This window comes from Nansenia antarctica (genome assembly GCF_963989245.1).
Source record: "Nansenia antarctica genome assembly, chromosome: 17".
In the NCBI taxonomy this organism is placed as follows: Eukaryota; Metazoa; Chordata; class Actinopteri; order Argentiniformes; family Microstomatidae; genus Nansenia; species Nansenia antarctica.
In genome coordinates, this window is record NC_137687.1 from 9,380,519 (window position 1) to 9,393,018 (window position 12,500).

General features: G+C 44.3%; 2 protein-coding genes across 2 annotated transcripts in view; one reads left to right on the plus strand and one right to left on the minus strand.

Annotated features, from left to right (window-relative positions):
* The window catches only part of sh3kbp1 (SH3-domain kinase binding protein 1), a gene marked incomplete at both ends in the record, with an annotated part of 33,427 nt that extends 30,320 nt beyond the window's left edge, over positions 1 to 3,107 (minus strand). Inside the window, one exon of the mRNA XM_080547276.1 lies at positions 2,915 to 3,107. Within this exon, the coding sequence (XP_080403402.1) occupies positions 2,915 to 3,107 (193 nt within the window). The remainder of the gene's footprint in view (positions 1 to 2,914) is intronic.
* An 8,458-nt stretch (positions 3,108 to 11,565) lies between these two features.
* Positions 11,566 to 12,500, plus strand: part of tfr1b (transferrin receptor 1b) — a gene marked incomplete at its 5' end in the record, with an annotated part of 8,976 nt that continues 8,041 nt past the window's right edge. Inside the window, 2 exons of the mRNA XM_080547277.1 lie at positions 11,566 to 11,610; positions 11,916 to 12,138. Coding sequence (XP_080403403.1) covers positions 11,566 to 11,610; positions 11,916 to 12,138 — 268 coding nt within the window. The remainder of the gene's footprint in view (positions 11,611 to 11,915; positions 12,139 to 12,500) is intronic.

The following is a 12,500-nucleotide window of genomic DNA, read 5'->3' on the forward strand; positions in this document are numbered from 1 at the left end:
CTTCCATACACTCAGGCTAAAAAAGCTTGACTCCTTTGGAAGGTATCAGAAGAGGAGATGGATAGAGAAAGAGAGAGAATCAGGGATGTCCATTTTCTGTCCTTTGCTGCCTCCCTCTGGTTATACCTCTCACACGGTTCTCCCCTCCATCGTCATGTGTCGGACACAAGGCCCCTTTTCAACCAGTTTGCATACTACTACTAATAATAATAATAACTTGGTTTTATATAGCGCCTTTCACAAACCCAAGGACGCTTTACAGATTTTACAGACAGAAAGTCAGACAGATAGAACAGAAAAAAAACAAAGAAAACTAAAAGACAGCCACAGTGACACAGTGGTCCATCTGCCTCCTTTCCTGAATGTGCCCAACTGTCACCATAACCACGTGGTTTAACCATAAGGCATGATGAACCATAAGGCATGTGGAAGTCACACAGTATTCAGTTGCTGTGTATGAGGGAGGGAAATGTTGAGAAAAACATGCAGACTATAAAGAGGTCCTTTTAATTTATTACCGGTCACATTAAATATGACCCGAGGTCTCTCTCTCTCTCTCTCTCTCAACCCCCCCCCCCCCCCCCACACACACACACACCCACCCACACCCACACCCACACCCACAAACACACCCACACATAACACTGTCAACTGATCATCACCCCCCCCCTCCAAGCTCTATACTAGCCCCCCCCCTCCCCTTGACACCTGAAATTATTGCCCATTATCTTCAGTAGTGCTATTGTCACTTTTCTTCTTTTACTATGACTCTTAGTGTTGACCTGTTGTATGACTCTTAGTGTAGACCTGTTGGTTGTTGTTGAGCGAGCAGCAAGATCCCAATGCATTTCACCTATGTCAGTTACGGCTGCATGTGATGTAATAATAACAATCACTTTTTATTTGTATAGCACTTTTCCTGCAAACGTTGCAGCTTAAAGTGCTCATGTACTTTGTACATGTACATGTAAGCGGCGAATACAATTTAATTTGATCTGATCTGACCTGATCTAATTTGATTTGATCTGATCTACTGATCAAAATCTCTGATTCGATTCGACACACACACACACACACACACACACACACACAGACACAGACACACACACACTAAGTTGAGTTGGGAGTTGTTTGGGGGGATACAGAGCTAAGCCATGTGGTTTTGTTTTCCTGCTGGACTGAGCCATAAACAGGAGAATGTGCTGCCGGTGGCAGAAAGAGGAGAGAGGGATGGAGGGATGAGGGAAGAGGGAGAGGAAGAATTTAATATCTACTTAATTGAGCCATATTTTTCAAATCTCATGTACCAGACATAAAGTTACTTCTTGGTGTGTTCAAGTAAACTTAATTTCTGGTTACGTTAATTGTTGTTGTTGTTTTTACTACATTTCAGATTACAGTAGCTACTTTTTAATGCGCATAAAGGTGTCTGCTAAATGTCTAAAATGTAGATGCGGTGGTAGGGAGCTGCGGGCCAGAAACACCAGGATCAGCACGCTTTCGGACGTCTGTGGTTCAGGAGGTAGAGCCGGCGTCTAATGATGGTTGGCAGATCAGCGGTTCGAGCCCCGACTGGCCACATGTCGAGGTGTCCTTGGGCAAGACACTGAACCCCAAATTGCTCCCAGTGAGCGGGCCGGCGCCTTGCATGGTAGCTTGCCTCCATTGTTGTGTGACTGTGTGTGTGTGAATGTGTGAATGAGAGGCCGTTGTACTGGAGGCCTATTTCTCTCCAATTGTGTTCACAACTCTGTATAAATCGAAAACAGCTCTGGTGGAGGAGATTCCTGCCAATTGCACGCTCCCTCAAAACGTCTTGCGACATCTGTGGTATTGTTGCTGCTGTGTGATAAAACTGCACATTGTAGAGCGGACGTTTATTGCGATGAGGACAGAGTACATTGTGTTCATTTGGTAATGAAATCATTTGTTCATATTGCAATATTTATTATGGAAGTTTCAAGTTGTTCAATGTTAAAAAAAGATTTCTCAATGTTGTAGGAGTAGCTTTTAATATCTGGATCTTCATCCAGGGCCGGTCCTAGGCATAGGCGAACTAGGCGGTTGCCTAGGGCGCCAAATGCCTGGGGGGCGCCAAATGCCCCCCCCAAAAACAAAAAAACATTTAAATTTCAATAATTTTGTCTCTATGACTTTCATGTCTCTATGAAAATATGTCTCAGCCTACTGTCTATTTTTGTCTTGAAACCATTGTTGTCCATATTTTTACTGTTGAATGTGTGGGTGGTGATGAGGCAGTGGCTTAATGTGGTGGTGGTGGCGCCAAATCAAATCATACTCTCGCCTAGGCGGGGGCATCAAATCATACTCTCGCCTAAGGCACCTAAATGCCTAGGACCGGCCCTGTCTCCATCCCTCGTCTTAGTCGCTTTGAACTCAAGCTGGGAGGGGGTCAGATGTCTGTGCAGCCTCTGGGTCTGTGGAAAGGGAGCCATGACGTATCCAGATGGTGGAGCAGACTCGTAGGGGTCGATGACTAATGCTAAATGGACTGACTCTCATTCACCCATTCACACACACATTCACACACCAATGGCGGCAAGCTACCGTGCAAGGCGCTGGCCCGCTCACTGGGAGCAATTTGGGGTTCAGTGTCTTGCCCAAGGACACTTCGACATGTGGCCGGCCGGGGCTCGAACCGCCTATCTGCCAACCTTGCGATCATTAGACGGCAGCTCTACCTCCTGAGACACAGCCGCCCCAGACTATGTTGGGCATGGCGCAGAGTCAGACACTGTACTGGTTTGTGATGAATGCCTGGTGCAGATAAAACCCTGTTTAGTGATGTGTTGTTCATACCTCAAATGCGTCAACAATAACTATGTATAAGTAATATCGACTTCTGTGCTAGTATCAGAGAACTGGAGGCCACAAACCTGGTATCTGGTCATACGCTCGTGCTTCATGTGTTCAAACCGGAGCTTCAGCACAGCCTGGCGCTCTCCTCTCTTCTGGGCGCGGCCCACATTGACCTTTCTCCCATTGATCTTCTTACCGTTCATGTCGTCAACGGCCTTCTGGGCGTCCTCATGCCTTTCGAAGCTGACAAAGCCGAACCCCCTGGACTGACCCTTGTCATCGGTCATGACCCGGACACTCAGGGTCGGTCCATATATTTCAAACTTTTCCTTCAGTTTTTGGGTCATCCATATCCTCTCCAAAGTTTTTGATGTACACATTGGTGAACTCCCTAGCCCTGGCTCCATGTTCAGCCTCTCGTTCTTCGCTAGGTTTGACGTGTCCAATTAACACTAATGTGTCATTGAACAGCATGCCGTTCAGCCTCTTAATGGCTCTCTCAGCAGCCTCCTGGCACTCAAATTGCACATAGCCGTGGCCTTTAGATTGGCCATTCTCATCACACACCACCTTACAGGAGAGGACCTTTCCAAATGTAGAAAAACATGTCATAGAGAGGCTGGCTGTCAATAGATTCCTCCAAGTTCTTGATGAAAACACTGCCTCGCTATCAAAGCAACCCCGGCTTCCCTAACACCTCAGCAGTGCCACAGGCTGGTTGCCTCCATGACACGCCACATTGATGCAGTAATTTGTGCAAAAGAAGCCCAGACCAAGTATTGAGTGCATAAATTAACATATTTTTCAGAAGGTCAACATTTCTGTTTTATAAATCCTTTTTTATTGGTTTTATGTAATATTCTAATATTTTGAGATAGGCCTACTGGATTTTTTAAATTTGAATAAATAAAGCCATAATCATCAACATTAAAACAAAAAAGGCTTGAAATATTTCACTTTATGTGTAATGAATCTAGAATATATGAAAGTGAACTTTTCAAATGAAATTACGGGAAATAATGAACTTTTCCACGATATTCAAAATGTTTTAGATGCACCTGGAGGGAGAGACCGTTATGTTAGGCGTGGTGCGCAGGGTGTCCACTAGAGGGCAGTCTTACTACGGTCTACAATAGTGAGCTAGTGTAAGTAGAGCAAAATGGTCCAGGGTCAGAGCCGAGCCATCTTTGTATGTAGTGTCAAAAATGCCAAAGAGATGACTTGGGCAGATAGTGATTTTGGAATGTAACAAGCATTCTGATGGCTGATCTGATGGCATCATAGGCAATAATGCACAGTGAATCAGCAGTGTTAGGAGAGTAGAGTTAGGCAGATATCTAAATTTGGCCAAAATTATGCTATGAGGTTAACGATATGTAACAATTAATCAAAGGTCAATGGCAGTAAATGGGAAACTGAACATTGTGTGTAACTCAGACCATTGTCTTTGCATTTCCAATTTACACAAGAGAACATCCTCTCAATGGGCAAAGACTTGTGTCATCATTACATTGTAGCAGACAGTTGTTGCTGTTTTTTTCCATCTCCCATTGAGTGACCATGCATAGCTCTCTGGCTAGAGTTTGGATAGAACTAGAGGTCTGTTTTTAAAAGAATATATCAGAGATATAGCTAAGATGACATACTAAAGAAGAGGCCTGTAGTATTTTGGGGTGAGAATGTACAAGCTGGTCTACTATGATTACCGGTTCTATGGGAGTTTTCCAACTTCTCAAACCTCCCCTACATTAAACTATACACCATCCTCTATTGTAAAAAAGTAAATGAGACACATATTTAGTGTGGAATTCTAAAAAAAATCATTTGGAGACCAGAGTTTTGCTATTCTTCCATTCAGTCAGTGAGCCAAAACAAAACTAGTGAAACAGAGAATAGAAAGCGAAAAAGAGCCAAAACCCCCCCGAAACAAATCCCAACAGTCAAGGTGATTTTTGTTTTTAAAAAGAAGAAACGATTTTAACAGCAGAATAATCTGATCTGTGTGTTTGTCTGTGTGTGTGTGTGTGTGTGTGTGTGTGTGTGTGTGTGTGTGTGTGTGTGTGTGTGTGTGTGTGTGTGTGTGTGTGTGTGTGTGTGTGTGTGTGTGTGGGGGGGGGGGGTGTATAGAGGGGGAAGTGTCCACTTCCTCCTCCAGTAAAAGGAGCACACATCAATAAAGGAAGTAAGACAGATGTGGTAGGGTGTGCAGCCCCAGGCAGAGGACTGACTGGGAGGAGTGTGTTCTCTCGGCCGCAAAAGAGAGATAGAGCAACATTCTAGAGATAGAGCAACATTCTAGAGATGGAGCAACATTCTAGAGTTAAGGGCTCTGCACACAGCGTGCGATTTCTGTTGCGCGTCAACGTTCCATTTTGAAGTTTGAATGGAAGTCTATGAGAACATACAACAGAAATTGCATCGCACGCTGTGTGCATTGGGATGCGATGTTTTATGATTTTCTCATAGACTTCCATTCAAACTTCAAAATGGAACGTTGACGCGCAACAGAAATCGCACGCTGTGTGCAGAGCCCTTTAGAGCAACAACAATATCCTTCAACATTCTTTTTTTTGTATATATATATTTTATTTTCAGTTTTTCAGTTTTATACACAAGACAAACAAACAAACAAACAAACAACAAGCTGCCAGGTATTGGTATACAGTACATGTCTAGTATGATTTGGTTCCAACCAATTCCCAAAATGCAACATTGTCAGGTATTACAAGGATACAACTAAAGAGTACAAGTAAAATAAAATAAAGAGAAGAAAAAAAAGAAAAAGAGTACAGGCTTGCATCACTACAGGATATAATCAACAATTCTTTAAATATTTAGATAATCAATAATTGGACCCCATATGTTCAAATATCTATTGGGACCTTTAGAGTTGTAGAAGCGTATTCTCTCCATTTGCATGATACTGATTAATTCGTTGAGCCATTTCTGGAAGCAGGGAGGTGGAGGTGATTTCCAATCCAATAGAATCATTTTCTTAGCAGCTACCATACCAGTCATTATTCTTCAATATTCTTGACCTGTTATAATTTCCAATAAAATTCCAAATCAATGTGAAAGTTTAATTTAACTTTTTTCATCTATCACAGAGACTGCCAATGGCCCCTGGCCTGAGCTAGATTACTCTTCCTGCTAGAACGGGTGGATTGATGATTCACTTGCTTAGTCAAATGTATTGATTGTAAGTCGCTTTGGAATAAGGCGTCTGCAAAACGCCAAAAATGTTAAATGTAAGAGAATGTATTGCAGTGATAAGTAGCAGTATTTACAGCAATCTATACAGTAAAGTGCAAATGGTAGCGTGATGTGCAATGTCATACCATGTCATACAATGGTGACTGCATGTATATGTGCAGTGGTATACAGTATATGAATTGAGGTTATATACAATGTGCAATTGTACAGGCTATGATGCATATGATACATATATGATAAATATAGCGTATATAGTGATAGTATACAACAATACAAAAATCCAGGCTGTGGGCTATGATACACAGGGATGGGCTATGTACAGCATGATCTACACAGAACACAAGTGCAGCTGTGTGGTCAGTGAGACAGTGCAGAGTTGAGAGTCTAAAGTCTGACAGCTGAAGGGAAAAGAAGCTGTTGGTGGTCCTGTAATGTTCTGCCCGGGAGGCTGCGGTAGGTAGCAATGTTTTCCAACACACACTTGCAACCCCTGCTATCACATGTAAGAGGCATATCTATGTCGGAGGTTTTGTAGACAGAGCAGGTCATTATTATTTCTTCGCTCCTAACCAAACGAGGAGGACCGACGTCGAACACGTGACGTGAGCTCGACGAATATTCGGGCTGCGTTCGTAAATCCTCTCTGAGAGCGCCGGGTCGCACACTGCGGTTGAATGAATGAAAGCTTGATTTCGAACATGTGAAAAAAGAAATAGTTATAACAACAACAAAAAACAAGAAAAAACAAGAAAAAACAAAACAAAACAAAAACACTATTTACTTGTTTACATGTCCGAAAAGGAGTAGGAAGAAGCATAAGCTTATTTAATCCTACCCCTTCTCCAATACTCAGAGATTAATAATTAATAATCTGCAGTTAACTTCAATATTAATATAATATTTTTTTAAATTAAATCACATTTATTTACGTATTTACATATTCACGGTTCAACGTCTTAAAGGGACCAAACCATTCGATTGGACGAGAGGCATTCCCACGAGTGCTGGTCAGATTTCCAGAGCGTGTTTACGAACGGCACCCCCTATGCCTACGTGATCCCGGAACTACCGCGCGGAGGCGAGGACACCGAAGGTTGCACGCACGCAGCAGACGCACCGGCCGGGGCACGAGGACAGTCTCACTGCAGAGCCACGGGGGAAGAAGGTGAAATAACATCTTTACTTTTACTACCTCGAGAATCTAGATACAGATAACAGCGAGAGACAGAGTGTCGAACGGTAGCTTTTATTGCAGCAATATTCTTGTTATCTGAAATATTGTGCAGATAACATTTTCCAGACGGATGATTTTTTTTTTTACATGTGAAGATAGAAGCTTCACAAGTCTCCTACTTGCTTGCCTGAATAGCGATGATAATATGTGAATATATGTAATCGATGGTGAGACAAATGACGCTTAGCTTAGCTTAGCTGACATTAATTATGCAGCTTGGCACCGACACATGCAACACAGACAGACAGTAAGTTATTGGAATATGTGTCTTCTAGGAGAATGAGATACGTAGTTAGGCCTAGTTCATCTGGTTATAGGTTATTAGTCTCTTGTAGTAGCCAGTCTCTGTGGCTGCGTTCGTAAACACGCCGTGAGAGCGCCGGAGCGCACACTTTGCGTTCAAAGTCATAAAAGGGACTCAAGTCATTTGATTGGACAAGAGGCGTGTCGCGAGTGCTGATCACATTTCCAGAGCGTGTTTCCGAACGCAGCCAGTGTGGGATGGTTTCGTCATGTGCACCACGTGGGCCGGGTCCAGCAGGAAGTGTGTGTGACCTTGGTTTGAGAGCCTGTGTGTGTGTGTGTGTGTGTGTGTGTGTGTGTGTGATCAGTCTGTGGATGGCCACTCAGACAGAGTGAGTGTGCCTTTTAAAATGAAACCCCATCCTTATTAATAATGTCCAGTGTGCACATAGCCTCCTATGTCCTGCTTACCGTGCATTAAGTAGGCCCTCCCTAGGCCTATTATTATAGCAGTTGAGTCAGTGTTCTGTCCTGTGTCTCTAATAATAATAACTTTTATTTGTATAGCACTTTTCCTGCAAACAGTTTCGCAGCTCAAAGTGCTTTAAAAAGTGCTGTTAGTTACCTAGGTGATTAGTATAGACCCCTGGCCTGACTCGAGTGTGATGAACAGGAGATTGAGGGAGGAGGGGTGAAAGACAGTGTGTCTATTTCTCTCCAGTCATTGCCGTATTACTCACTCAGCAGACAGCAGGTGCATAGCTGTGACTAAAGAAAGAAAGACTTATGGGCGCTGGTGCAGAATGAGATAGGCCTATGCGTGCCAAGGTTCAGTGCATGTCACCCAACACGTGGCGGGAACATTATGATTATTGTCATTTTTCTAATTGTTTCCTGGAACAATGTGTCTGTGTGTGACCGTGCGTAACACAGTGAGTCGTACAACTGGTCCTGTGGGTTCTCTTGGCGGGATTTTAACTAAGAGTGTTTCCTGTTCGTGTGTTTGGCCGCACCCCCGCCTCTACAAGGCCAATTGTGTGTGCGTGCGGCTGTGCGCATACCACCGTGCTCATTTCTGTACAAGGTTATCTCTGTGTTGTGGAAACAGGGGATTTATTTTCGATTAGGCCTAGATTGTATCTCCTTATTGTGTCTTCTTGTGTGTTTGGCTGTGATGGCAGTGTGTGAGAGGTGAAGGTCCTGAGAATAAGCTGTTCTCTGAGAGAGTAATGAAGACACAGATGTGTGGTGGTGGTGGGAGGGTGGGGGGGGGGGGCAACTGGATGGGTGAGAGGCAGCAGGTTATAGCAGCTTGACGGTTGGTGGTTGGGTGGTTGCAGGAAGTTGCAGTAAGTAGTTTCTGTGTCTGTGTTCCAAGTCCTACCCGTCCGCCCCATTCTGCTTTAGCAGGCAACTTTAAAAGTCCACCATCACTTGATATTTTGGACCAATTTCCATGTTTGTCCTGTGCAGTTGAGGTGTTGAAATCAACTGAATACACCTCGCTGCAAATCGCTTAGTTTCCCAAATGCTTGCCACCGTCCAATCAAATCGCACAACCAGAAAGATACTAAATACGAGGAGGAGTAGCTTGTTTGGGGAACAGCTGTATTGCGAGATGCCAACAGAAACAAGAGTTTTGTGAAAGAGTGTGTGGATTTCAACACTCGCCTGCTCCAAACATAGGTACTAGGTAGGCCTACCCAGTCAACTTTAAGTAGGGCGGATACTGCCGGTTCCACCAAGGGAGGCCGTGAAAAACAACGGCCATCATGACCTGACCTTTGAAAGACATTGACACTGCCCCCCCTCTACCGATGAGAGTGCATACTCTGTAACGACATGCCACCTACAAGAAGATCCGCTGGACTCCACTGATGAATGATGATGATAATAATTAGGGATGCACGATATGCATTTTTTCCAACCGATACCGATAACCGATGTTTACCCGCTTCTCGTGGCCGGTAACCGATATGAGAACAGATATAATTTCACAGTTGATAACCTGTAGTTCATGCACACCTGAAGGTAAGAAAGGCTATGTAGTGAGCAAAGATTGATGATTTAATATTCCATAGTGATCTCACCAAATCTAACTTACATCACTATTGTTAACACAACAAAGAGAACACTTCTGACTCTTCAAATGTTCATTTATTTAAAAAAAGGAAATACATTTCAACATTGTTGAAAATCACATCACACTCGCTAGTCAAGCCAAACTATTGCAATGCATGGATTGGGTGAGTAATCCCCACTGCTACCTAGTTAACTAGAACACTACTTTACATTGTTACCTAGTTAACTAGAACACTACTTTACATTGTTACCTAGTTAACTAGAACACTACTTTACATTGTTAGCAGGCTCACAAAACAAGCTGTGTTAGTTGACTAGCGATGTGTCATTCATTTTCAACAACGCTTAGCTCGCGCTTTTATTTTGAAATCGCAAAAACGAAAACAGAAGTCAATGTCGGAATGAGCCTCTCCTTGTTGTTCAGAGAACAGATGCCAAACTACCGACATGTTTGCTGTAATAATATGATTTGGCAGTAGAAAGCCATCAGTCAATAGCTCGTCTCATTCACAGAACAGCATGGGTTGCCTGCACTGTTTGATTGCGTATGTTAGAGCAGACTACAGAGATGGTGAACATTAGCACTAGCTAACATTGGCTATCTATTTACCTTAGCTTACCGTTAATTGACTGCATGGCTGTACGCAGGCGCAGCATCATGAGCGCGACAACCGGAAATATTTCCGGCTTCATATTATCGGCTCTATATCGGCAAAACATTTATAAAACCGCTAAATATTTAATAACATTAATTTCCCAATATCGGGCCGATAATATCGTGCATCCCTAATAATATTAATAATAACTTGGATTTATAGAGCCAAGGACGCTTTACAATTCTACAGACAGACAAGACAGAAAACAAACAAAACAGAAACAGTGACTTGGGGCCAAAGGCCTTGGTGAACAGATGGGTTTTGAGGGCTGATTTGAAGGAGTCCAGGGTGGGGGTGTTGAAGGTGACCAGGATGGGGGCGTTGCGGATCACTATGGGGAGAGAGTTCCAGAGGGTGGGTGCAGCCATCTACCTGCCAACTCACCTGGCATGGTCTCTTGGAACCATGGAAACTTGCAAGAAAAATCCACGTAGGCCTATATCAGAGAGTTTTTAGGCCAGGAGGGAACATTTGTTATCCCTGGCCCCTGTCTTGCCTCAAGCCGGACAAAGAAAATATGTGTGTGTGTTCCTGGCACAGAACTTAAAGGAAGAGGCGAGAACAAAGTTCTGGTTTATTAGTTATTCAGTAACGGCAGAACAGCAGTCGACCACAAGGTTGTTCTGTCTCCGTGTGACTAAGCGTAGTTCTATTTTTTCTGAGTGGGGCAGTCCCACTCATATTTTTCATTTTTATTGACAGTTACAGTATAGATTATGACAGGAAGGATGGGTGAGAGAGAGAGGAGGGATGACATGCAGGATATGTCCCCGGCCGGAATTGAACCGGGGACCCTGCGGTTACATGGTCAGTGCTTAACCCGCTACGCCACCTAAGTGCCCCTATTTTGTTTTTCTAAGTAATTTTTTCGGAGTGGGGCAGTCCCACTCATATTATATATTATTATATTTTATTGGACAGATATAGTGAAGACAGACAGAGAGAGAGGGCATGTCAGCAAGGCATGGGCCGGATTCGAACCCATGCCAACATCGGCATACGTGTGCACTGTCGACCGCGTGCTAGACCGCTGGACCACCCCAGGCAAACACATTTCCTGACACATCTCTGTCTAGACTGTTGGCTATGGAAAGTCTGTGTAGAGTGGGTCTGAATGGTTGCTGTGTTAAAACGTTGAGTCATAATACACTGCTCAAAAGAAAATAGTCCCCTGTTCTCTCATCCCCTCTCCTTTTGTGTTCTCTCTTGTTCTCTCCATGATCTTCAGGCATTTTGTCTTTCTCTCTCTCCCTCACCTTCTCCTAATTTCTCATCTTTTTTCTTTTTTTTTCTTCTTTTCTTCTCCCCAGATAAAAGATGGCATCGACTATTGATCAAGCGAGGTTGACTTTTTCCAAAATGGTGAGTTTCTCTGTGTGTGTTGTCTGTGTTTTGTTTCAGAAGACACAAGAAACTTTGGTACCCAGGCCAGTACCCAGTCTGCTGTAGCTTTCTCAGCCCTTTATAACCAAGTCTTTGTCTCTCTTTCTCTCTGTCTCTCTCTCTGTCTCTCTTTCTCTCTGTCTCTGCCTCTCTCTCTCTCCCTCCCCTCCCTCCCTCTCTCTCTCTCCCTCCCTCCCTCTCTCCCTCTCCCTCCCTCTCTCTCTCTCTCTCTCCCTCCCTCTCTCCCTCTCCCTCCCTCCCTCTCTCTCTCCCTCTCTCTCCAGTTTAACGGGGAGCGGTACAGCAGGTTCACCCTGCAGCCGGAGAACGGCGAGGCAGAGAGCCATGTGGAGGTGAAGCTCTCTGACGACGTCACAGACGACCGCCGCGTCCCCTGCGAGCGGACGGGCCAATCGCAGGGCTCGCCCTCGTACCGGCCCGGCCCACGGCATAACTACCGTGGCGTGTGCTACCTGGCCCTCGGGACACTCCTCATCTTCCTCGCCGGTACGGGAGTCTTACTCATTTAACGTGTGTGTCTGTGCGTGTCTGTCTTTCATCTACTACCCCCCAGCACTGTCTCCTGAGACACCTGCTTCCCCCTATACTGTGTCTCCTGAGACACCTGCTTCCTGCTATACTGTGTCTCCTGAGACTTCTACTGCCCCCCTTGTACTGTCTCTCCAGTGTCAAAAAAACAACAACAAAAAACGTTGTTTCTTTTTCTATCACGACGACTGTCAATGACCCCTGGCCTGAGCTAGATTACTCTTCCTGCTACGACTGGTGGATTGACGATTCACTTGCTTAGCCAAATGTATCGATTGTAACTCGCTTTGGAATAAGGCGTCTGCTAAATGAGGGGTGGC